Genomic DNA, 27,356 nt, shown 5'->3' on the forward strand with positions numbered 1-27,356 from the left:
AAGCAGGACGACTCACCCCGAAAGCCCCATAACCACTGGAAGAAGCAGCCAAGTTCGTGTGGGACAGAGTGCTGACCAGCAAAGCCTTAAGGGAAATGTAGTTCAAGGCCGGAAAAGCCGCGTTGTTGTTGACAGAAGGTAATCAAATACCAGCCTGGGCCTGGCCACGGTGACCGTGCGGGCCGCGTCGCGGAGACTTCTGGGAGTGCTCGCTCGCCCTCGGAGTGCGCAGGCGCAGCGCGCCGAGTGGACATTTTGGTCTTTGTCCGCGGGTCAGTCCGGCCCCTGGGTCCACGTGGCGCGAAAGTAGGAGGTGGGATGTGGGCGTCTTGGGCCCATCGGGTCGGGGAGGTTGGAGGGGAGGATTCTGGATCTCTTGGGGCGCGACGCGGGGATGAAGAGTGGGTTTAAGAGCTTCTGGCCTACGTGTGGGGTGGGGGTGGAGGTTTCTGAGGCGGGTTCGAGCGTGTGTGACCCTGAGTTTGTCCGCAAGTTTGACTGGATGTTGGGATTATTGAGTGAGAAACTGTGGGTGCAGGATTGTGTATGGCTACATCTGAGAGGGAGATTCAGGAGACCAGCATTGAGGTAATAATATCCGAGCCGCACTTCCCTTGTCGAAAGTGCTGATAATAACGGTGCCATCTTCGTTTAGTGTTTTTTATTTGAATATTTGAAGGGGGAAAAAAACTAAGTGATAAATGATTTAAAAGTGAATTTTTATGTAAAAATGGATTTACTTTTAATTGGAGTAGAATGCAGATCACCGTCGTTTCTTCTTTTTTAAGCAAGCGGGACTATTTCGAAGGCACTTTTTGTTGGTGGGGGAGCTTCAGACAATCTCAAATTGCTGTACAGGGTATTTTAATAGGGCTGCTGTTAAGCCCTAGATTAAGTATTGACATTGCACTTTGAGCAACAGCGTCATATAGCACAGGAAGCCCAGGATTAGAGTCAAGGGTTTGGAGTTCTAGGTTAGGCACGGTTATTCTCATTGTTTCAAGGAAATTTAGTTGTTGCAATATTTATTAGTCTGACCTAGATTCTACGTGTCTGACTCCTAAGTGAATCGAGGTGTTCCCAGGTTGAATGGATTTTGTGAAGTAATAAAGACCGTTACTCCTGTCTGCAAAGATGCTTTTTCTAAGGAATCCCCACAGTCATCCCTAACAGAATTTTAAATAATAAGAGCTAAAGTAATTGGGTACCAATTTAATATTTACAAATCAACAGTCTTCAAATAGCAGCCAGTTAGAAGACATAACAGAAGAAAAGTGATTATAATAACAATAAAAAATGAGAAAGAAACAGTATGCAAAACTATTAGAAAAGAACTTAGTGCTGAGAGGCATAACGTGAGATATTATCAAATAGACCATATTTTTCAATAGGAAGACGTCATAAAGCGTGTTCAGATTTAAGTAAATTTATTAATTCAATGTGATCCTAATAAAAGTAGCTACAGTTTTTGGGGGGGTAGTGGGGGAATTGGATAAGCTGATTCTGCACTTCATATGGAAAAATAAACTAGAATAGACAGTAAAACTCCGAAAAAGAAAAGCAGCTGGGGTGTGGGCAGGTCGGTGCCCAGCCCTAATGTATTTTTTTTAAATTTCAATTCCAGTGTAGTTACCATACAGTGTTATACGTTTCAAGTGTACAATATAGTGATTTAACAATTCTATATATTATTCAGTGCTCATCAAGACAAATGTACTCTTAATCCCTTTCAGTTGTTTCACCCATCCCCCCACCCACCCACCTCCCCTCTGGTAACCATCTGTTTGTTCCCTGTAGTTGAGAGTCCGTTTTTTTCGTTTGTATCTTTTTTTCCCCCCTTTGTTCGTTTGTTTTGATTCTTAAATTCCACAGGAGTGAAATCATATGGTATTTGTCTTTCTCTGACTGACTGATTTTGCTTAGCATTATACTCTCTAGATCCATCCATCTAGTGGTAACGTATTTTAAAATACAAATCCTGGGGCGCCTGGGTGGCGCAGTCTTTAAGCGTCTGCTTTCGGCTCAGGGCGTGATCCCAGCGTTCTCAGATCGAGCCCCACGTCAGGCTCCTCCACGAGGAGCCTGCTTCTTCCTCTCCCACTCCCTTGCTTGTGTTCCCTCTCTCGCTGGCTGTCTCTGTCAAATAAATAAATAAAAAATCTTTAAAAAAAATAAAATAAAATACAAATCCTCATAAATTAAAATCGTATGGTGTTAGCATAAAGCAGGCCATTGAAGGGAAATTTGGCAACATCTGTAATTACAAATATATTTTCTTTTTGATGCAGCTATTTCACATCTGGAAATTAATCCTACAAATGTACTTGCATTTGCATGAAATGATACAAGTTTGAGGTTGCTTATTGCAGCAGTGTTTATTTATTTATTTATTAAAGATTTTATTTATTTATTTGACAGGGAGAGAGAGACAGCCAGTGAGAGAGGGAACACAGGCAGGGGGAGTGGGAGAGGAAGAAGCAGGCTCCCAGCAGAGGAGCCTGATGTGGGGCTTGATCGCAGGACTCTGGGATCATGCCCTGAGCCACCCAGGCGTGGCTGCAGCAGTGTTTAGTATGTATAGGAAAAGATTAGTCATCACTAGGAGATTGGTTTGATAAAATTAGGTCCATCTCTACAACAGAATAATACACAGGTATACAAAAGAATGAAGAGGAAGCTTTCTGTATATTGACATTGAAATAACTCTAAAATGTTTTGTTCAGTGAAAAAAGCAAGATGCCAAATGTATGATACGCTTCATTTGAAGTAAGAAGGGGCTGAAATAATATATGTTTGTATTTGTTTCCATTAGGAAACTCAAAAGATAGACAAGAAACTAATACAAGTGGCTATCTCTGTTTGGGGTAGTGGTACTGGGATAGGTGGGGCAAAGGCAAATACCTTTTTTTTTTTTTTTAAGATTTTATTTATTTGAGAGAGAGCATGAGTGGGGGTAGGGACAGAAGGAGAGGGAGAAGCAGACTCCCTGCTGAGAAGGGAGCACCACTTGGGGCTCCATCCCAGAACCCTGGGATCATGACTTGAGCTACCCAGCTGCCCCAGCAAATAACTATTTATGTTGGTTTTCTAAGTATATGAGTTTAATATTTAAAAGTTAAAGTTTTTTTTCTTTTTTTTGTTTTTTATGTTTTTATGGAGGACATAGGCCATGGAGCCAGACTGCCGTTAACTACTTCCTCTGCCACTTTGTACCTTAGTGTACTTAAACCTTTGCTTGTTTCTCATTTACTAATACAGAAAAAATAATAGTATCTGATTCACCGTGTGGGTGGTTGTGTAGATTAAGGAGTTCTAAGTTCTAAAGAATAGTGCCTGGTATGTAGTAAGTACTCGATAAGTGATAATAGCAGTATTATTACTATCTGCAAAATACAGTTCCTTAGAAATAGTACAGCCATTTTTACTATTTCTGGTAGAAATATCTGAAAGATTCAGATATATATAGATGTTCTTTTTTTATTTCCATGTGTAAACTTTTTTTTGACATTTCCTTTTATAACTGGAATGAGGAAGTTAGATTTTTGTGTTCAAGTTACATTCATCTAATTTAGAAACCCATCGTTATCTTTTTCATGAGAATGTTCTTTGATTTCTGTGATGGTTACTTTCTCATGGTTGTAATTCAGAACCTCTGATGATGTATTTTAAAAATCCCAGTTGTGACTTACTTTTGGCTAGAGTGCATCAGAGATGATCTTCAAACTGCATAACATCAGGAGAGACATACAATATGACTAGTCCATCATTAGTGATTTTATTTTTCCCTTTTCGACCAAAATGAAATCTGTATGGATTTATTTTGGTACCATATGAATGTTCATTCCCCATTGATTTAATGGATGGTTTCAACACTGATAAATAATCCTTGGCTAAATCAGTTTCTTTAGTGGTTGGAAAGTGATGATTTCCTAGTTTTTAAAATTCTGTTTACATTTATTTGATTGTGAACCCCAAATTGTTTCAAATTTTTGTGACTTGTAAGCATCATTATAAAGTTGTGTTCTCGTAACTGCAATTAGTTTTCTTTCCGATACTCATAATACCACAATTTTAGCTGGTGGCCATTCCTCCAAGCTGACTCCTGGTTCATTTTGGCTTGCCATTTAATTTGAAAATTTCTTGCACTCTAGGCCCACCTTGTACCTTCCCTCTTAGACTTGGAATTGGCCATTTCTCCCAAGGAGCTCTAGTTCCTTTTATTGGAGAATGTCATTAGAGCGCAAGATCTGGGTACTGATGGTCTCTTTGCTGCAGGGGTGATTTTGTTTCAAGGCATTTTAGTGATAAAGCTAGAAAATCCATTTTTAAAAATCATGAGTTCATATAAGTGTTTCTAATTCAGTTTAAATTTTATGATATTTTTACCTAATAATTAGCTCCTAATGGTATTTTATAGTAAAAATTTTGAAACATGTTAACATACGTGCTTATTTTCTTTGCTTTATCTTTCAATATAAGGAAAATGGTTTCACAGTAACATTACCGGTATTAGTAGTGACCGTGAACATACTTTATCACACGAAAAATTTTTTTGTAGCTATTTTGTCCCTAGAATGCATCCCACTAATGATGTATATAGTCAATTCTCTGTTCTAAAGTTTTATTAACTTTCTTTGGGGAACTTTGTTACTCAGGTTAATATTCAGTCGCGTTCATTTGTTTCAATTTGTTTTTAAGTTCAGGGACTGCTTTTTGAGAAATGAATCTGATTATTTAAAAACTAATGGGGGCACCTGGCTGGCTTAGTTGGTAGAGCGTGCAGGTCTTTATCTCGGGGTTGGGAGTTCAAGCCCCACATTGAATATAGAGATTACTTTAAAAAAATTAAAAATCTTAAAAAAACCCCAAAAAACTAAAAATTAAAAAAAATTAAAGTAACTATATATTTATGTGATACAACAACAACAACAAAATACATCTCACAGTGATACCTCATCTCATACTGCTTCCCTCCCCCATCACATTCTTCTTTGTCCCAAACAAGTATAGTTTCTTTCCTTGTGTCCTGGAGGTCTGTCTTTTTAATCATTATTAATCTTTGCTTTTTAACTGCTGTATAAATAAGATGCCATTGTGTATGTTTACCGTAGTTGATTCAGTTGTTAGACATCTGTTGTTGGACATTTGGGTTGTTTTCAATCTTTTGCTGTTACTAATTGCAGTAATGAATAATTTTTTACTTGCATCATTTTGGACTTATGCAGGAGTATCTCTGAAGTAGAGTGCCATAAGTGGAATTGCCCATATAGCTAGGTACTCAACACTCTACTAGCAGTGTACAAGAGCACCTTCTCTGCTAGAGCCTTACCATTAGAGTGTAGTGTTATTATTTTATTTTTTGCCGAAGGCATAAGTGAAAATTGGTATCTCAGTGTAGGTCTTATTTACATCTCTTATGAGGGAGGTTGATTATCTTCCATATGTTTAAGGGCTTTGTGTATTTACCTGGGAACTGTCTGTTCATATCCTTTTCCTCACTTTTCTGTGGGGGTCCCATTTTCTTCTAGTAGCTGTACATTAGAAAAGTTAGCCCTATGTGAAATGAGTTGCAGTTTTTTTTCAAGTTTAAAAAATTTATTTTGACATTGTTCATTTCTTTTTTTTATTTTTTATATTTAAGATTTGTTTAAAGAATTTATTTTTAAGTAATGTCTACACCCAATATGAGGATTGAACTCACAAGCTGGGAGATTAGAGTTGCGTGCTCTTCTGACTGAGCCAACCAAGCACCCCTCTTTTTACAAATTCTGTTGAATCAGAGGGTTCCCCCCCCATGTAGTTAGCTTTATCAGTCTTTTCATTTATAGTCAGAAAGCCTTCACCAGTACTTTCAAATCTTATAATTTTTATAGTGTTTCATTTTTATATTTATATGTTAGTCCATTTAAGTTTATTCTGGTGTATGATATTAGGCGTGCATCCAGGTTTATCTTTTTCCAATTGGCTACCCAATTCCTCTAACTCCATTTATTAAAAGGTCTTAAGTTTACTATTTTATTTATTTGTTTTTTAAGTTTACTATTTTAAAATTCCATTTTGATCATATAATAAATTATCACATGTATTTGGTCTATTTCTGGACTTCATAGTCTCATCCATCTTCCAGTCTGTAGTCATATACCAATATTTATCTTTTTATTATTGAAGCTTTATAATTTTGGTGTAGCTAGTCTCTATTGCTTGTTCTTTTCAGAGTTTCCTAGCTATTCTTTCTTTTCCTTTTTTTTTTTTTTCAAGATTTTATTTATTTGAGAGAGAGAGAGTGCACACGTGTGCGTGCTTCCAGGGGGTGGGGAGGTAGAGAATCCCAAGCGGACTCCCCGCTGAGTGCGGAGCCCAGTCTCAGGACCCTGAGATCATGACCTGAGCCAAAATCAAGAGTAAGACACTCAACTGACTGAGCTACCCAGGAGTCCCCTTGCTTATTTATTTTTCTGTGTAAACTTTAGAGTTAACTTATCTAGCTCTAGGGGGGAAAAGCTTATTTTTATTGGTATTGCGCTAAATTTATACAATAACTTAGGAGAAAGGGACATTAGATCTTTATGATGTTAAATATTGTCCGTGTACGTGATATGTGTTTTATATGTTCCAGTTTCCTTTTGGGTCCTCTGGAGTGTTTAAATTTTTTTTTCATACAGGTTTTAGACCTTCTTACTAAGTTTATTTCTAGGCACTTTATCTTTTCTATTGCTCTTGTAAATGGAGTCATTGTTCTGGTATATGAGAAAGTTGTTGATTTCTTTTTTTTTTTTAAGATTTTATTTATTTATGTGACAGAGAGACAGCCAGCGAGAGAGGGAACACAGCAGGGGGAGTGGGAGAGGAAGAAGCAGGCTCACAGCGGAGGAGCCCGATGTGGGACTCGATCCCGGTATGCCGGGATCACGCCCTGAGCCGAAGGCAGACGCCTTAACGACTGCGCCACCCAGGCGTCCCGAAAGTCGTTGATTTCTATAAATTAATTTTATTTCCAGCTTAACTTATTGAATTACTGCTTATAATTATATAATACTTGAGGCAGTGGGCATCCTTATTTTTATTAGAATATAATAGAAGCTCCTCCAATGTTTGTTTTTGCATTGGATAAGATGTTGGCTTTTGTGGTCAGATATAGATTATGATTACCTATATATACATTACCCATGCTGCCTGCGACTTTGGGGATGTGAGTAGAAACAAAACGTTTTAAGGCTGAGGCTACTGCTGTGCCTCAGATGAAACACGAGGAAAGATCACATTAATAAAGGAAAACAAAAATCATGAAAACAAAAATCCCCCCAAACTCTAATACTGCAGTCTTTAAAAAAAAAAAGTTCAGGCAGAACAAAATAAGATGTCCAGTAAGATGTCCATTCTTTTTTTTTAAGATTTTATTTTTTTAAAAAGATTTTATTTATTTATTTGACAGAGAGAGGGGCTGCGAGAGAGGGAACACAAGCAAGGGGAGTGAGAGAGGGAGAAGCAGGCTTCCTGCTGAGCAGGGATGGGGGGCTCAATCCCAGAATGCTGGGATCATGACCTGAGCCAAGGCAGATGCTTAATGACTGAGCCACCCAGGCGCCCTAAGATTTTATTTCTAAGTAATCTCTACACCCAGCATGGGGAATGAACTCAAAACCTCGAAATCAGGAGTCACATGCTCTACCAACTGAGCTAGCCAGGTGCCCCAAGATGTCCATTCTTATTTTGTTTTCTTTGCATTCTCTCCTTTTGAGTGACCTTTTCTTCGCTCAGTTCCTCTATCATTGTATTCTTTTTTAAATTCTTTTGTAGCTTCAAGTTTTTATTTAAATTCCAGTTAGTTAACATATAGTGTAATATTAGTTTCAGAAGTAGTATTTAGTGATTCATCACTTACAACACCCAGTGCTCATCACAACAAATCCCCTCCTTAATATCATCACCCCTTTAACCCATTCCCCCACCTACCTCCCCTCCAGCCACCCTGAGTTTGTTCTCTTTAGTTAAGAGTCTGTTTTTATCATTGTGTTCTTTATATAGCTTTGCTTGTTTCTTAAAGTTCTAAAAATTTTTGTTTTCATTTCTTTCTTGCTTAGTGGCAATATTTTTCACGTGAGTTTACTCAGCTGTTTGAAAATGGTGCTGTTTGCTTTCACTGTTTTTCTTGTAGTATCTGTGTATGGACACAGACAAATGATTTTGTTTACTTACAAATATGAGAAATTTTTTGAGACCATTACCAGGAAAAAGGAAGCATAGTAGCATTCTGTGCTTCAGCGCTCATGTACCTCTTCTAGTGTTTATTTTTTTATTTTATTTTATTAAGATTTTATTTATTTATTTGACAGAGAGAGAGCACAAGCAGGGGGAGCAGCAGGCAGAAGGAGAGGGAGAAGCAGGCTCATGGAGCAGGGAGCCCGATGAAGGCCACATCCCAGGACCCTGGGATCCTGACCTGAGCTGAAGGCAGAAGCCACCTAGGCATCCCAATTTCTGGTGTTTATTTTTTTTTTAAAGATTTTATTTATTTATTTGACAGGGAGAGAGACAGCCAGCAAGAGAGGGAACACAGGCAGGGGGGAGTGGGAGAGGAAGAAGCAGGCTCCCATTGGAGCAGGGAGCCGGATACGGGGTTCGATCCCAGGACTCTGGGATCACGCCCTGAGCCGAAGGCAGATGCTTAATGACTGAGCCACCCAGGCGCCCCCCCCTTTCTAGTGTTTAAAGCAAAGGAGTTTCTCACCTCCTCTAGCTCTTTGGACCCTAACCTGGTTGAAGGTGACTTCTACCTCCATCTCCCTGTTTCCCATAATTCTTCACAGTACTTGCTTTCCCGGATGATAAGTTCACTTGTAGAAGTTGCTAAATCTGGGGACGCCCTAATCCCAAGTACTTTTTAGGCATATTCCTGCTTTCCCTGCAGTCTTTTTCTGTTTAATCTAGGTCTTGCTTTTATTAGTTTACTTTAGGGTGAGGCCTACTCATTAGGTAAAGAAATATTAGCTGCAGATTTCTGAGCTTTTTAAGTACTTGGAATCACTGAAATCATTCGCAGTTCTTCTAGGGTTCTTTGCAACTTCCTGTTTAGGCCTATTGTTCGGGTCTGGCTTTGGTACATGGAGTTTGGGAGGGGTTTTTTGGTCCCTAGTTTTGTTGTTCATTATTAGACTGAGTTGCAGCTGTCATTCTGAGAATGAATATTTGCTAATTATTTCTGAGATCTGTTGTTTCAAAGACTTCTTAGCGTTGGGTAGTCGTTCTTGTTGTACCTACCATACTATTGTGGTTCCTGCATGGTATCTGCTATTTTGGGTGTTTGGGGCTACACTTAATATAATTTAGAGTGAACATATTCTCTCTACTAGTTTTATGAAAGATCATGGAGTATGGATTGGCTACCCACCACCCCCATTAGTCTTGATATTTTGTATAGTTTTCAGAAGTACTTGAAAGATTCAAAACTAAGCAGCCACCATGCTCCTTTGAAACCTTTCCTTGTGTCTTTGACTGTTGGGTGTTCCTGGGTTTCTGTCTTTGACTGTCTTCTTCATATACTATGTATATTCTCTAAGCAGTCAGTCACATTACACCTAGGTCTTCAGCAGCGCTGGTATTCTCACAGCTGGTAAATTCCCGTTTCCTTCCTAGGCCTATTCTGAGCTCCTTATGAATATGCGCAGTTACCTAATGGATATACCTGCCTGCATGTTGCTCAGAAACCTGACACATTGGGTGTCCAGAATATCAAACTTGATCTCCTTTTGCCTGCAGATTGTCTTCAGCCAATTCAGCCTCTCCTATTTCTGTGTACATTACTGTTTAAATTATGTTCTAAGCCTTCCATCTCTGCCCTACCCCAGCACAAAAATTGGTGACCAAGCTTTTTCAACATACATAGTAGATAGTGTATATGTGTATAAGTAGTAACTCAAGTTTTTAGGATTTTGGTTTTTTTTTTTAATATATGATTTCAACTTTATAGAAAAGTTGGATTAGTTCAGAAAGTCCTGTATATCCTTTATCCAAATTTACCATTTACGTTTTCGTTTTTTGCTTTATTTTTCCTTTTCTCTTTCCAGGTATTTGTGTGTGTAATTTTTTGGAACCATTTGAGACTGAGTTGCATATATGCTTCCTTTATTAGTACTTAAGCATGAATTTTCTAAGAACAAGGACATTGTTTTTCATAGCCATAGTACAGTAACCAAAATCAGAGAATTTTTAACATTGACACATTGCTATTATTTAATGCAAAAATCCATATTCAAATTTTGTCAGTTGTCCCAATAATGTCCTTAAAAGTGTTTTTTGAATGAATGGATGAACTTATATTTACAGAACATTTCTAATGCATAGTTTTAATCAGATTATAATACAAAGTAAATATTAGGACTCCAGGAAAACCTTTTGCAGCTTTATTCCTGAATACTATAAGAACAGTTTCCTATACATTGTGTCCTGGTGACTTAGTTCTGATAGGCATCTACTGCTATTGTCATAGATATGAGTATTAAATTCACCCAGGAATAAGGGCCATGGGCCCTATGTAGAAATAGGAACCTATGTAGGAATGTGGTGGTACAAAACAGTAGCAACCAGTCATGTAAGGTATGAACAGCTTTTGTATGTAAGTGAAATTCTGAGAAATAGTTCTCTTTTTTACCCCATTTCTGGATGTGTGGATACTTAAATGGTTTAATGAGCATGGCTCTGAAATTCAGGTTTCAGATCATCTTAGTCCCTTTGCTTATTATAATTGTGTGTGCTTTAATCTCTAAGGCAAAAGGTCATTACTTCGTTCTTTTTCACAGGGCTGCTTCCTTGTGCACCTGGAAACTGCACCTTCCTCATCATTCAGAAGGCCTGGAGGCCCCAGGGCTCAGCCTGAGTTCTAGGATGGTACTTTGGTCCCCAGCATTAACATTTTAGTGCTGTGTCATTTCCCCAAAAGCAGGTTATAAACTGACCAAACTGTATGTGATCCTCCGTTGGAATAAGAAGATACTGTGGATGGTGAAGAACGAAGTAGAAAGGAAATTTGTTCAGGTGAGTGAATGGTAGGGCAGGTCACAGTTGTTCAGGCAGCATTGACACCTTTGAAATACTCAAGGATATTTTCTTACAGGCCCTACACTTGGGAGTATTTACTTGGTATGAATTCTTTAGATACCTGAATTACATTTATAGTCATCATTTTTTCTGCTTCAGTATTGTATTATTTAATCAGATTTTTTAGATGCCCTTCTTATCTCCATTCTGGATGTCAGCACTTCACACTTTATTTGTACTGCCTCTGTGTGATTGTTCTCTCTTTCATTGATACCCTCAGTCTCCTGCCTCCCACTGTGTATAGACTTTTTTCCTCATGCGTTGTCTTTTATAGGTCTTAAGTCTTTATATATTTTCTGACATTCAGGTTCCTTTTTTATTACTTGCCACCACCTTTCATTCTTTCAGTGGCGAAATGCCTCTGAATTATCTTTTACATCTGTAATCATGCTCCCTGTTGTCATCTTATCCACCTTCTCCCCCATCACACATCAACAAACTCCTGCCTCCCTTTCTCTTCCATCCCCATATACCTCTTTCAGAAGTTGTTGCCTTAGAAATCAGTTCCCCTTTCTGCTGTGTGTGTGTGTGTGTGTGTGCATATAAATGTTATGAATCTGTATTTGGTTTTTAATACAATAACATGAGCTTATAAAATTTTTGAACATCAAGGTATACAGTGAAAAAGTCCCCTCTTACCTTCAGTCCTATAAATTTTTTTCAAAGATATAGTCATTTTTAAGAGTTTCACATGTAGCCTTCTTGAGGTCATCTGTGAATAAACCAGCATATATCTGTGCTGGAAATATGAAAATACATGTATGTAAGCCCTTAGTTTTCCTTTTCATATAAATGGTAGTATGTATTCTATTGTGTCCATAGTTATTTTTGTTGGTTTTTGTTTGTTTTCTGGGAGAGACTCTTACCAACACATTTTATTTAACCTGTCTCCTATTTATAGACATTTAGGTTGTTTCCAGATGTATGCTTTTGAACACAAAAGTGCATATCTACTTATTTATATTGCTTTGCAGAGATAATGTAGATACAGCTATGTAGTAATTTATCGTAAGTGGAAGTGCTGAGTCAGTTATGTTTATTTATAGATTTGACAGAAATAAGCATGTTCTCAAAAGTAGTAAACCAATTTACATTTCTATCAACACGGTATATTCATATAGTTGACAAGTATTTATTGAATGATATTATTAGGCACCATTTCAGTTTCTAAGGAGATGTCCTTGATCAGAGTTTTCAAAAATTCCTTCCTGAGGAAGACACGCTGTGAGTAAATAAGTAAAAATACATGTTCTATCAGATGGTGGTAGTGCTGTGGAGAAAAATTAAAGCAAGGAAAACCAGCATAGGGAAGGCCAGTTGGCGGTTGTAATTTTAAATCAGTTGGTCAGAGAAAGGTTTCACTAAAAGGAAGACATTTGAAAAAAAGATCTGAAGCATGTGCAAGTGAGGTATGTAGTATTTGTTGTAAGAGCATTCAGCCAGAAGGAACGAAAAGTACTAAAAGCCCTGAGGCTATGGCTTGCAGTTTTAGAAATATTGATCAGGGCAGAGTAGGCTGGCGCAGAACGAGCAAAAGGGAAAAACAATAGGTTTGGTTAGGTAACAGGCCAAATCAGAGACTTTGGCCTTTATTCTAAGTGATTTGGGAGACCATCAAAGGGTTTTGAGCAGAGGAGTGATAAGATCAGAATTATATTTTGGCTGCTGTATAGGAAATAAGGTATAGGGGGCCAAGGCTAGGAGATTAATCAGAGGCTATTGCAGTAATCTAGGTAAGAAAATGGTAGTAGTTGAGCTAGTGACAAGTCAGATTCTTAAGTTATTTTATTTTATTATTTTATTTTATTTTTAAAGATTTCATTTATTTGAGAGAGAAAGCAAGAGAGAGATCATGAGCAGGGGGAGGGGCAAAGAGAGAAAAGCAGGGAGCCCGATAATAGGGCTTGATCTCAGGACCGTGGGATCATGACCTGAGCCGGAGGCAGACACTGAGCCACCCAGCACCCCAGATTCTTAAGGTATTTTAAAGAAATAGCTGACAGGATTGGCTGATAGATTGTGTTGTTTATTTTTATTTATTTATTTTTTTTAGGTTGTATTGTTTAAAAGAGGAAGAGGAATCACACTGGTAACTCCAGGGTTTTAACTAGAAGAGAATGAGTTAACATTGCCTGAGCTAGGAAGACTTAAGGAATTTGGGGAGCTAGATCAAGAGATTTGTTTTGGACCTGTTGATTGTGATATGTCTACGGATCATTTAAGTGCATATTCACATGGTCAGTTAGATACACAAGTCAGGAATTTAGGGAGATAGTTGTGACCTTCTGTTCTGCCGTACTAATAAGCCGTTTTATTCACTAATGGTATCTCTGTATTTCCTTGCTCAGTCCTACTTTTCCTACCATTTAGGGATGCTGGTGGGTCCACCAAGTGTTCTGTATCCAGCCTACATTCCTGGATTCTGTTGGTAAAAACAAGGAGGTGATGATTTGCCCCGTGAGGCTGTGCCTTACGTTTTCGGAGAGCATTGTGCCTGAGAACTCTTCCTAAAAACAGCAATGGCAGCTGCTTGCTAGCAATCCTCATTAGACATTAGAATTATAGCTACTTCATACTCCTCTCAACAATGCAGTCCCCCCCCCTTTTTTTTCCTTGTTTTTCTTTATCCTTCACAGATGTTAAAAGTGGGCAGAGATATTCTGTTTTACCATTTTAGAAGAAAGGATCTATTTATGTCATGTGAATCACCCCTGTAGGAATTCTCTGCAGTTCTGCTTGATTGGTGCCTTGATGACCTGAGATGTTGCTTTATCTTTCTAAGTGTTTTCTTATCTTTTGCTTTTATTTTTTTCCCCTTTTTCCTCTTACTGGAGGTGGCTCCTAGAACACTGCATTCTGCCTTTCCTCCTTTTCTTTATAAATTAAATCCCAGAGAAGACTCATTTTTTAAAAAGATTTTATTTATTTGAGAGTGTGTGTGCGTGTGCCTGCGTGCAAGTAGGGAGGAGCAGAGGGAGAGGGAAAAAGAATCTGAAGCAGACTCCATGCTCAGTGTGGAGCCCAAGGTGGGGCTTGATCCCACTAGCCGTGAGATAATGACTAGAGCCGAAACCAAGAGCTGGATGCTTAACTGACTGAGCCACCCCAGGTGACCAACACTCATTGAAGTTAGAAGTAACTCTGTAGTATCAATTTTTATTTTTCCAGCCTTTCTGTCTTACCCACTATAATTTTACCTATTTCTAGGATAAACAACTGTCTGACTTGTTTCATTCTTTTGTGTCAGTGAAGTCATTAATATAATACCCAAATTGGAGATTTCAGCTCATTATTTTCAGGTCCAGAGAGATTACGTAAAACCAATTTCATACTATGTCTGGATTATTTTTCTCATGATCCTTGAGATATGGTCAGCCAAGCCTTTAAAAAGATAAACCTTAGGGGCGCTTGGATGGCTTGGTTGGTTAATAGGCTGCCTTCAGCCCAGGTCATGATCCCAGGGTCTGGGATTGAGCCCCACATTGGGCTCGCTCCTTATTCGGTGGGAGTCTGCTTCTCCCTCTCTCTCTGCTTGCCATTCCCCCTGCTTGTGCTCTCTCTGTCAAATAAATAAATAAAATAAAAAAAAAAAGATATACCTTAATCTTATCAAGAGAGGACATATTAACCGTAAATATAAATGTGAGCATATTTTCTACTTTGAATCTTGGCTTTTGCTTATGAAATGTTCTACCTATTCAGGTCCTACTTACCATTTAAACATGTTCCTCTTGTATTGATCTCCCCTTTGACCATCCTGTTTCACATTTTCATGGAAATTCAAAAGTCCCGAGTAAATTCTTTCTTACGTGCTTTTATATTTTGGTATCTGGAGTCTATATTATAACCTGTTGAAAAAAAGGCCCATGTTCTTTCTGTCTTCAGTTTTGGTTAAATATGAGATACTTGTTAACTAATCTATGAATTGTTGTGGAAGTAATGTTATTGATCAATTCTTCTTTTTCAGTTTTTTATCCATGAACATTTCAAATATTAAAAACTGAAAGAAGAGTACAGCATTCTCCCATATACCCACTGTGTAGATTCAGTAATTATTTTGCCATGTCTGTTTTATGTGTCTCTGTCCTTGTGTATGCATATTTTTATGTGCTGAAACATCATGACACTTCGCCTCCAAAAAATTAAGTATGCATTTTCTAAAAATAATGGCATCACTCTACATAACCAAAATATCATTACTCACTCCTTAGATGAATTAGCTGTAATGCCCTAATATGTAATAATTTGTCCATATTTAGATTTCCTCAGTTACCTCCAGAATACTTTCTATAGCTTTAAAAAAAAATTTGTTCTTATTTCTTTTATTAAGTAGACTCCACACCCAGCGTGGAGTATAACTTTTTTTAAAATGCCAGAATCCGGTCAAGATTTAGACTTTGGATTTGGTTATTGTCTTTTTAGTCTTTAAAATCTAAATTGTTCTCTCTTCCTTCTTTTCTCTCATGATATTGCTCCTAGCATTTAAAAAATTTCTACTGTCAGCCATTCAAAGAAAAGAGTAGAGCGATTAGTACAATCCAGCATCTCGGGTTATAGTTAGGATGTTAAGACTTAGCTATGTACAAATTTGGTTTAAAGATACTGAGTGTGAAACACTTTAGAAAAAGTGAATCTGATTGTAATTAGAAGTTCAGGGAAAGATGTTCATAACTAAGACAAGATTGGAGAAATTTTTTTAGGAGCATGTTATTGGAGCTGCTCTCAGAAGGTTCTGTAGATTCTAAGATGGTCAAAAAACAGGAGGGGTCACGCTAAGTCAAAGAAGGACATGAGGAACATAATATGCATAATTATGATTCATTGTACAATTAATATGCTTGACAGGCTCTTCCTCAAGGCTAGTGAATTTCTTTAAATTCTGTTCAGAATGCTCTTCCTCCAGATACCTGTAAGGATATCTTTCTTCTTTCATTTCTCAAATCTTGCCTTCTCAGAGGCCACTCTATCTGAAATTAAAACTCTACCCTTCTCTGTTTTTTTTTCCATAGCAGTCATAGCTTTTTAACAAACCTTCTCCTTTATTTATCTGTCCACTAGAGTGTAATCTTAATGAGGACAGGGAATTTTGTCAGTTTTGGTCAATACTGTTTATCCCTAGAACTTAGAAGTGTGCCAGACATGAAGTAAGGAAAGAAAAAGGTACTTGTTGAATGAGTAGTGAGAAATGTTTTGAGTATCAGTTCTCAGACTTTCACCTTTGGTTTTTTTTTTTTAATGACAGTTTTATTGAGATATAATTCACATAACATAAAATGCATCCTTTTAGAGTGTACAATTCAGTGGTTTTTAGTATATTCACAAATTGTACAACCATCACCACTAATTCCAGAACATTTTCATTGCCACAAAAGGAAACCTGGTACCCATTAGCAATCACCTTTACATTCTTAAAACTTGAGGACCACCTGGATTTTAAAAGTTTTCATAACAAGAAAGAGATCTGTATGTATGGTGACAGATGATAACTAGACTTATTGTGATCATTTTGCAGGATATACAAATATCGAATCATAATGATTGTACACCCGAACCTAAAGAATGCATAATGTTATGTCAATTGTACCTCAACTTCAAAAAATTAGAAAATTAGTTAATAGTAGGGGCGCCTGTTTGGCTTTTTTAAAAAAATAGTTAATGGTAAATTTTGTATTATATGGGTTTTACCACAGTGGAATATATAAGCAAACATGAGGACATTTTGTTTTATGTGGACTTCAGTGATATTTACTTTATTTAAAAGTAAAATTGAGAAACTTTTAAAAGTGTACTTATTAAAAAAAATAATAATCCTATTACTTGTAAACCTAAATTATATTTCTTAATAAAAATAATTTTCCAGGGACACCTGGGCGGCTCAGTTGGTTAAGCGTCTGCCTTCGGCTCGGGTCTTGATCCCTGAGATCAAGTCCCGCATCAGGCTCCTTGCTCAGTGGGGAGCCTGCTTCTTCCTCTGCCTGCCGCTCCCCCAATCTTGCTCTCTATCCTTTTCTCTCTGTCTCTCTCTGACAAACAAATAACCAGATCTTCTAAATAAAAATAATTTTCCAGGATGAAAAAGGTTTAGTCAGAAGAGAGAGAATGTTTGTCATATCTGTAAGTATCTTTAATGTCTGGTTTAATAGAAGACAGCTAGATTTCTCATTTCTGCTGCTGTAACATGTTATTTTGGTTGAAGTATATGAAAAAATTGTGGCTTCACACAGATGTAGTTAGAAAGGGAGAAATATTTCAATAGCCTTTTCAGGTAATTGTGGATATTCTTTGGTACTACACTAACACCTGATACATAATTTTTTTAAGATTAGCTGTAATATGGAATTTGAAGCTTTATATTTTTTTGTTTTCTTAGATAAAATCTGATGATTCTCACTTTGTTCTGTCTCAAGAAAGTACCTGCCAAATAATATCCAAGTCTGAATAACCATAATTTGTAAGGCAGTCACTTACTAATTTATTGAAGTAAATTAATGGTGCTCCATTAAAAAAAGTGACTAGTTTAGTTCACAACTTAAATGATTTAAGACATCTTTTTGAGACAACTATTATCTTTTCATGTACAACAGAAGTATATGTGTAGATATATAGAATTTTATTTATTATTATACTTCTTTTCTTTCATGGAATTTGTATTTCTCATACTTTTGTTTGCTTGGCTTTCTGTGTTTAGCACAGACTCCCTTGGATACCTTAAAATAGTTAAAAGCCTGTTAAATACTAGTTTCCACATGGTCAAATGCATTGGGAAACTTCTTTCCATTTTTTTTCCTGTGAAGATTTACCTGTAGAATTTTTGTCCTCCTACTCCAGTCGGAACTGGCTGTACTTTGACCTGATAGTTAGCTCTTTTTCATCAACATTATCAACGACTTTTTTTTTTCATTTGTTTTCCCTATGTCATATACCCTCTTTCTTGGATTCTATATCACCTTCTCTATCTAGTAATTTGGTGGAGCTCATCTAGTAGCATCCTGAGAGGAAAGGTGCATTGAGATGAAATTTAACATTTGCATATCTGAAAAATGCCTTTGTCCCATTAGATTGGTAGGCTAAGCTTAGAATTTTCCCTCAGAATTTTGTCTGCTAGCTTCTCGTGTTTCTGTTGAGAAATTTGATGTCATTCTGATTCCTATTCCTTTGGGTGATACATATCAACGTGTAGTTGGGTTATACACACACACACACATATACACATATAGTAGGGTTTTTTTATGGCCTCTTGATTTTTTCTTTTGAAATGTCATGGTGATATGTGGAGGTATGCATCTTTTATTCATCATGCAAGGTATTAAGTGTGCCTTTTAAGTTTAGAGATTCATGTCTTACAGGAGAGGAAGGTTTTTTTTTGTTTTTCTTTGACAATTTCCTCTAATCAGTTTTCTCCTTTTGTTTTCTGGAACTTGCTTCACTTAGCTAATATGTACCTTGATTTATGCTCTGAATTTGTCTTTTAAAAAATTTATTGAGGTATAATTTACTTAAAATATATTAGTTTCAGATGTACAAAAAAGATGTACATCTTTTTTCCTAAGATTTTATTTAAATTCAAATTAGTTAACATATAGTATATTATTAGTTTCAGGGGTAGAATTTAGTGATTCATCAGTTGCAAATAACACCCAGTGCTCATTACATCAGGTGACCTCCTAAATGCCCATCACCCAATTACCCCATCCCCCCACCTGCTGCAACATAATTGATGTTTGTATATATTATTAAAAAATCACCACAGTAACTCTAGTTAGCATCTGTCAACACACATAGTTAAAGAACTTTTTTTCTTACGATGAGAACATTTAAGAACTACTCTCTTAGCAGCTTTCAAATATGCAATATAGTATTACTGACTGTAGTTCCCATGCTGTACATTACATCCCCATGACTTATTTTATAACTGGAAATTGTACATTTGACCCCTTTCACCCATTTTGCCCACACCCCTCCCCCACCTCTGGCAACCATCAGTATGTTCCCTATCTATGAGCTTGATTTGTTGTTTAAGATTCCACATATAATGAGATCATACATTATTTATCTTTCTCTGACTGACTGCTTTCACTTAACTGTAATACCCTCAAGTTCCATTCTTGTCACAAATAGCAAGGTTTCGTTCTTTTTTATGGCTGAATAATGTTCCATTGTATGTATGTACCATATTTCTCTATTCGTTCATCTGTTGATGGACATTTAGATTGTTTCTGTATCTCGGCTGTTGTAAATAATGCTGCAGTGAACATGGGGCACATATATCTTTTTGACTTAATGTTTTTATTTTCTTTGGATATATATAACCAGAAGTGAAATTGCTGGATCATATGGTTAGTTCTGGCACCCCGTATTTTTATTTATTTATTTTTTAAAGATTTTATTTGTTTGAGAGTGAGCGAGAGAGAGCATGAGCAGGGATAGAGGGAGTGGGAGAAGCAGACTCCCTGCCGGGCGGGGAGTCCAACATGGGGCTCGATCCGAGGACCCTGGGATCATGACCTGAGCCAAAGGCAAACACTTAACTGACTGAGCCACCTGGTGCCCCTATTTTTAAGTAATCTCTACGTAGACCCAACATGGGGCTCATACTCACAACCCCGAGATCAAGAGTCTCATGCTCCACCAGTTGTGCCAGCCAAGTGCCCCTGAATTTGTCATCTTAAAGGTTCTTCTGGGAGATACTTGTCACTTGTGCTTATATTTCATTGGCCAAACAGGGCGGCTGGCCATGTCTGAGTTCGCTAGGGTGAAGTACTATAATCCTACTGCAGGAAGATGACCCTGTTATTAGTGAATGATAATACAGTCTACCTTCCCACTCCCCATCTTAATTTCAGATTACTTTTTGTTTTTTGCTTACAGAACCATGTTGTTTCACTAATAAAATATCTTCTGTCTGATTGGTTTTAGGTTTTGTTGCTGTTTACTGTTCCTTACCTATATTCCTCAGACTTCCTTAAGTTTTCTTTTGATGTTGATCTGTCTTTCTTACTAGTAGGAGTTTCTCAAATGTGTGTGAAGTATTGGCTGCAGTCATATTTAAGACTGATTGACTAAAAGGTCATCATAAACTCTTTCATGCCTGGTTGCTTCTAGTCATCTGGTAGGCGTCAGTGAATCAAAAGTAAAATGCCATGGGGTGGGATTGCCTGGGTGGCACAGTTGGTTAAGCGTCCGACTCTTGATTTTGGCTCAGGTCATGATCTCAAGGTTGTGAGATCGAGCCCCTTGTCAGGCTCCTTGCTCAGCAGATAGTCTGCTTGAGATTCTCTCTCCCTCTCCATCGACCCCTCCCATTTGTTCTCTCTCTCTCAATAAATCTTTAAAAAAAAAAAATGTCATGGGGTGCCTGGCTGGCTCAGTTGGTGGGCATGTGACTTTCGATCTCAGGGTTGTGAGTTCAAATCCCACGCTGGGTGTAGAGATTACTTAAAAATAAAATCTTTTTTAAAAAAAGGAAAAATGCCTTATGGACCAGGGTCTCCACAGAATGATTATACTGCTTTACTCACACAAACCTTGGTGTGGCCAGGTCCTTTGTTTTGCCCCCACCCCAAAATGAGTACGGGTGACAGATATCATTTTGGAGGGGTATGTATCCTACTGAAGTTTTTCATAGGCTTTTCAGGTTCTTCAGAGAAGGAGCCTTTCATACCCTGCTTACAGGTATATATACCTGATGGTTAGCCTGTTTTGACATGAGCTACAGACTATCCTGGAAGTCTTACCATATTATATATAGATTTAATCCCATTGATTTCAGTGTAGCACATCTCCCTTGTCATCTTTTTTTTTTTTAAAGATTTTATTTATTCATTTGACGGAGAGAGACAGCCAGCGAGAGAGGGAACACAAGCAGGGGGAGTGGGAGAGGAAGAAGCAGGCTCCCAGTGGAGGAGTCCAACATGGGGCTTAATCCCAGGACCCTGGGATCACGCCCTGAGCTGAAGGCAGATGCTTAACGACTGCGCAACCCAGGCGCCCCTCTCTTGTCATCTCTTATTGGATGTCCCTGAGTGTGGATTTTCTCTGATAAAATTTCTGCAAAGAATAATTTCCATTTCATACAAAGGAGTGGTCCTATTGGGAGGGTAGTGCTCTAACTGCACCTTATATAATCTTTTTTTCAGCTATCATCCTTCTACCTACCATTCCTTCTTTTGAGGTACTTGATTCCCTCCATTTTGTTAGTCTTTCTGATATTTTGTGGCATAAATTGGTTTGACACTGGCATCTTCTGCAGTATCTTTACATACATAAACTTCCTCAGCTCTGCTGTGTTGAAAATCTTTGTGTGCTCTTTTGTTATCAGAAAATTTGTTAATGTCTCTGTGTATTGAAGTCTCTAGTCATACCCATTTTTTCTTCTGAGCTTGTACTATTTTCCCTTTTCTTGTCTTTTTAATGGGGTTTTAGAAGGAAGCAGTTGTTGGTTAATTCCTTTCTTTTACTTAGACATTCCGGGAGACTTTCTCAATTTTATGTCATCTTTTTATCTTTGTTAATTCCTTGTTGTTTATTACATTTATTTGCTGAACTAAGAAACGGGAAAGGTTATTTTTCTTTTCTTTCTTTCTTTTTTTTTAAAGATTTTATTTATTTATTTATTTGACAGAGATAGAGACAGCCAGCGAGAGAGGGAACACAAGCAGGGGGAGTGGGAGAGGAAGAAGCAGGCCCATAGCATAGGAGCCTGATGTGGGGCTCGATCCCACAATGCCGGGATCACGCCCTGAGCCAAAGGCAGATGCCCAACCGCTGTGCCACCCAGGCGCCCCGGGAAAGGTTATTTTTCAAGAGTAATCCTTAAGCTTTGTGTGCCCATGAATGTTAATTTCCTATGCAGATATCCTCCACAAGAGTTTCCTTCTCAAAAGTTATTTGGTGACGTTGGTCATGATGACTTTTTCATACTATGAGGTGGGCTTTCAGAGTTCATCCCAAAAGCACAATCCAAAATTTTATTACTAATAATGGGGAAATTCATAAATAATGATAACATAAAGCTAACATAATCAAGTGCTTACCATTTGTCAGCCACAGTACTAAGCAATTCATACGTTAACGCCTTTAAATGATGATTCTTTGTACTCCATTTTAGAAGAAGCCTGAGAAGATGATGAGCAGATAGAGAGGCAACAAGACTTGGGAAGCAGGTTGCATCCATCTCCAGTAAAGACTGAGAAAAAAAAAAGTAGTGAATATAAGAAAATTGGAAAAATACTTTCTCTGATCTCAGACACTATATCTTCTAAGGGCAACACCTTTTTCAATTTAAATCATGAGAGAAGTTGCGTAGGAAGGCATCATCAATTTAATTTAGTTTGGAAATCCTGCCACAACTTATTCTTCATGGTAATTACCCCCTTTAAGTGTAAATCAGTGTGGAAATGCCTTCAGTTAAAACAGTTTGAACCAGAGCATTCATACTTGAGAGAAACCCTATGAATTTACTGAATGTGGGAAAACTTCCACTCACATGTCACACTTCATTAAATGCAGAAGTCAGGCTGGAGAGAAACCCTGTTCTTCTGAGGAATACTGAGGAGCCTTTAGGTAGATGACAGATCTCATTGAGCAGAAGAAAATTTTTGCTGGAGAGAAACCAGTGAATATAACAAAACCCCACTGAGCATTAGAAAATATATACTTGGAGAGAAAGCTTGTAATGTACTGTGTATGATAAAATTTTCTCTTGAATTTTATCCCTTAGTTTACATTTGAAAGGTCATACACACACACCTTCAAATGTAAGAAATGTGGAAATACCTTCAGCCAAAAGTAAATCCTCATTCATCAAAAAATTCATACTGGAGAGAAACCTTGTGAATGTGGGAAAGCTTCCATTCAGATGTCACACCTCAGTCAGCAGAGAATTTGTAGTGGGGAAAACCCCTTTGCCTGTAAGGTATGTGGGAAAGTCTTCAGCCACAAATCAAATCTCACCGAGCATGAGCATTTTCATAATAGAGAGAAACCTTTTGAATGTAATGAATGTGGAAAAGCCTTTAGCCAAAAGCAGTATGTCATTAAACATCAGAACACCCATACTGGAGAGAAGCTTTTTGAATGTAATGAATGTGGAAAATCCTTCAGCCAGAAGGAAAACCTCCTTACCCATCAGAAAATTCACACTGGAGAGAAACCTTTTGAGTGTAAGGATTGTGGGAAAGCTTTCATTCAGAAGTCAAACCTCATCAGACACCAGAGAACTCACACGGGAGAGAAGCCTTTTGTATGTAAGGAATGTGGAAAAACCTTCAGTGGCAAGTCTAACCTTACTGAGCATGAAAAAATTCATATTGGAGAGAAACCCTTTAAATGTAGTGAATGTGGAACAGCTTTTGGCCAGAAGAAGTACCTCATAAAACATCAAAACATTCACACTGGAGAGAAACCCTATGAATGTAATGAATGTGGAAAAGCCTTCTCTCAACGAACATCACTTATTGTACATGTGAGAATTCATTCAGGTGATAAACCTTATGAATGCAATGTATGTGGAAAAGCCTTCTCTCAAAGTTCATCTCTTACAGTGCATGTGAGAAGCCATACAGGTGAGAAACCCTATGGTTGTAATGAATGTGGGAAAGCTTTCTCTCAGTTCTCAACCCTTGCTCTGCATTTGAGAATACACACAGGTAAGAAGCCTTATCAATGTAGTGAATGTGGGAAAGCTTTTAGCCAGAAGTCACACCACATTAGACATCAGAAAATTCATACTCATTAAAAACCCTGTAAATGTCTTAAAAATTGGAAAGCGTTCATCAGGAATTTAAGCATCGTAGCACATCAGGAATAACCATGCTGAAGGAAAGTATCACAAATGAGGAAAACAAAAGCGAAAAACTTATTGGACACCAGAAAATTTATACTGAAGAGAAAGACATTTATATGATAAAAATCCTGCACCCAACAAAACTGATGGTGCGGGTAATGCTGAAATTTTAGATGCATTTCCACTAAAATCGAGAATGGGAAACATGCTTCTTATTGCTGTCTGCATAAATCTGGAGATTTTCACCAATGTAATAAATAAGTTGTAAGTATTGGAAAGGAAGAGACTTCTGTATTGATTTAGCAGAACAGAAGAGATTCTGGAAACACCTATGCATTTATTAGAATTTAGAATATGATAGAAATGGCAATAGGAGGTGAGAAGATAATGAGACTGTGTAAACTGATTTGGAGGTAATCTGTTCTCCAAGGAAAAAACAAACCATGAACTATACACTGAGGTAAGATCCAAGAGGAGAAAACAGGAATATGAAGAAGCTATATACTGAAATGGTTATGACCTTGGGAGTTGGGAAACATTCCTTATAACAAGTTCAAGAATACCTAGCAACTCTGAGTTTGTATGCTTAGGAAATACATACCAGTCTATTTACTGTGGCATGATTTGTAGTAGCCATGAGTTGGAAACAACTTAAATGCCCATCGGGAACAAAATGGAAAATACATATGATGAAATACTGTATATCTGTAAAATTTAACAAATGAGATCTACATGTATTACAGAGAAAGATCTCAAAAATCATGTTGAAGGGGGAAAATGAAGTTGCAGAATAACACATATGTTACAATGACATTTTTGTAAATTAAAATTTTTCTCACAGAATTCAGTACTATGTATCGGTAATGGATACATGTATGTATGTATGTTTTTAAAATGTTTTTGAAATGGATTGGAAGATAAGACCAAACTCTTAATAGTGGTTGCTTGTGAAGAGTGGAGAAGGGAAGGGGATGAGTGTGGGAGGGATGGGATGGGGACTGTTTAAAGGGGACTTCAGTTTTATATATAAACATCCGTTTCTCTTAAAAAGTAAAAAGACTGCAAGTAAATATATCAAAATACTGGATAATTCTGGATTGTGGCATATGGATATCTTGTCTTATTTTTTGTACTTTTCTGTATTTTTAAATTTTCTCAAAATTAATAAGAATGGGGGTGAGGATGGGAACACTGTACCTATAGAAATCATGTTCTAATGGATTCATTCCCAATCAAGTACTAAACTTTTTATAGAAAATATTTCTAAAATTTTATCAATGATGAGTGGATGGACTTGCTCTCTATGTAATATGAAATTATCTATTTTATTAAAATTAAAAATGACAGCATAATCCAAATCTGTTTTATTTTTACATGTTATGTGTGCACTATATGGTCTGTCTTTACATTTCTAACATACTTTGCGACACATCATTTGAGCTTCGAAATTTTTAAGAACTTTTAGTTAAATAAGGGTATATGCACATACTTCATATAACTTGTCTTTTTCAGATAAACTGATTTTGGAACATAAACTTTCCTATGCTATACATTTTCATGAGAACAACTTAAGTTTTGGGGGCACCTGGGTGGCTCAGTTGGTTAAGCTTCCAACAATGATCTCAGCTCAGGTCTCCCCCACACTCGCCTTACGATTTATTTATTTATTCTAAAGAGAGTTGGGAGGCAGAGGAAGAGGAGAGAGAATCTTCAAGAAGAATCCTTGCTGAGTGTAGAGCCCAATGCAGGGATCAATCCCAGAACCCTCAGATCATGACCTGAGCTGAAATCAAGAGCTGGATGCTTAACTGACTGAGCCATCCAGACACCCCAAATCTTAGTCCTTCCTAATATGAAGTCCCCCACCCCCTTTTTAAAATGGATGTTATAAGTTAATCTCAGGAATTGCACCACATGTTTGTACACCATTTTAATACTGCCTCCATTTTATCACCTGCAATTAAGATAGTCTATATAAAGATTTTAGTCATAAAACATTTTCCTAAAGTATTTTTTTCTCCTTAATGTGTCTTGCTTCACTTAGCTCTTCTCTTAACTCTGCTCCTGTGTTTGTGTAGCTTTGGAGTCAACAGAGGAATTCAAGCCTGACTCTAAGACAAAACCAGGGGAATACTTTATGAGTTCACTGGCCATGGCCTAGGACTCCTCCCTCACATAGCAAGACTGGTTATATTGGCCCATAGAGGAAAATTGACTCTAAAGTTCAGAATTGTCTATTACTCAGCATGTCAGGATGTAGGTGATCTGAACCCCCTAAGTATGTCTATTTTACTTCATTCTGATCGATAGCGTATAGATCTAAGTGACTTGACTGTTGGACACCTGAATCACTTGTCAAGATCTGTAAAATCTTGGTTAATCCCACATTGCCTGGATACATAGTGCTACCTTCTATATAATACCCAAACCATGTAAGGGCCACCAGACATTCTCCTTTATTTACCCCAAGCACAACAAAACCTCTAAAATGTCCTAATTTTCAGTCAACCTTACATCTGCTGTTTCAGGTATTCCTTAGTTGTGTCTGTTACGTATGCAACAATTTCTTTGCTTTCCCTGATTGCATATGTATTTCATATTTAAGGGGTTCTGTGTCTAAAATACTAGGAACCAACACAAACTATTTTGTGAAGAAATCCGGCTTTGTGATGTTACTATTTACCACCAGTGAATAACAAAGTTAAATGTGATTTTGTCATACAAAGTAATGATAACTAAGCTGGCATTTATTTAGCCTTACTTTTTCCCCCCATAGTGTTTTCATCATAGTCAGTGATTCTTTTTTTTTTTTTCTTCAAGATTTTATTTATTTATTCGACAGAGAGAGAGACAGCCAGCGAGAGAGGGAACACAAGCAGAGGGAGTGGGAGAGGAAGGAGCAGGCTCATAGCGGAAGAGCCTGATGTGGGGCTCGATCCCATAACCCCGGGATCACGCCCTGAGCCGAAGGCACACACTTAACCGCTGTGCCACCCAGGCACCCCCATAGTCAGTGATTCTTAAACTTCGGTGTACATTAGAGTCACCTAAAGTGCTTGAGCTTTACCTCCAGAGCTGCTGCTTCAGTAAATCTGAAGTGGGGGCTGAGAATTTGTATTTCTAACAAGTTCCCAGCTGTTGCCAATGCTGCTGTGCCAGGGACCACACTTCTGAGAACTGATGACCTAAACGCTTCTATCTTCAGAGCAGCTCTATTGAATAGTATGTATATTACTCCATATCTTAAAAAAAAAAAAAAAAAGGTAAGTGACAGGCTTAGTGTTTCACATCTACTTAGTGGGAGAGCTGACTATAGAGCAAGTTATTGTGGTTTGTGGGTTGTGATTATTTCAGTGTAATAGATCAGAGAGAAGGCTCTTGCTAACTCTTGACAAATACTAGCCTACCATCTATTACATGCTAGACAGATACACAATATCAAGACAACATGCTGCTGCCTTTTTGAGATTTTTACTAG

The 27,356-nt window shown here is 37.6% G+C and overlaps 1 protein-coding gene across 3 annotated transcripts; it reads left to right on the forward strand.

Moving 5' to 3' along the window:
* ZNF146 (zinc finger protein 146) lies at positions 1-25,236 on the forward strand. 3 transcript variants are annotated; one of them, XM_045805186.2, is made up of 3 exons: positions 1-138; positions 10,797-11,031; positions 22,202-25,236. In XM_045805186.2, the coding sequence occupies exon 3, from the start codon at positions 22,952-22,954 to the stop codon at positions 23,828-23,830; it is 879 nt and encodes a 292-aa protein (XP_045661142.1). In that variant the 5' UTR covers positions 1-138; positions 10,797-11,031; positions 22,202-22,951; the 3' UTR covers positions 23,831-25,236. The 3 variants fall into 3 exon arrangements, with proteins under 3 accessions (XP_045661142.1, XP_045661141.1, XP_045661143.1); XM_045805185.1 differs by lacking the exon at positions 1-138 and adding an exon at positions 162-313; XM_045805187.2 differs by lacking the exon at positions 1-138 and adding an exon at positions 232-306.
* Positions 25,237-27,356: the final 2,120 nt, after the last annotated feature.

This window comes from Ursus americanus, chromosome 21 (genome assembly GCF_024610735.1).
Source record: "Ursus americanus isolate L20-20 chromosome 21, mUrsAme1.1.p, whole genome shotgun sequence".
NCBI lineage: Eukaryota > Metazoa > Chordata > Mammalia > Carnivora > Ursidae > Ursus > Ursus americanus.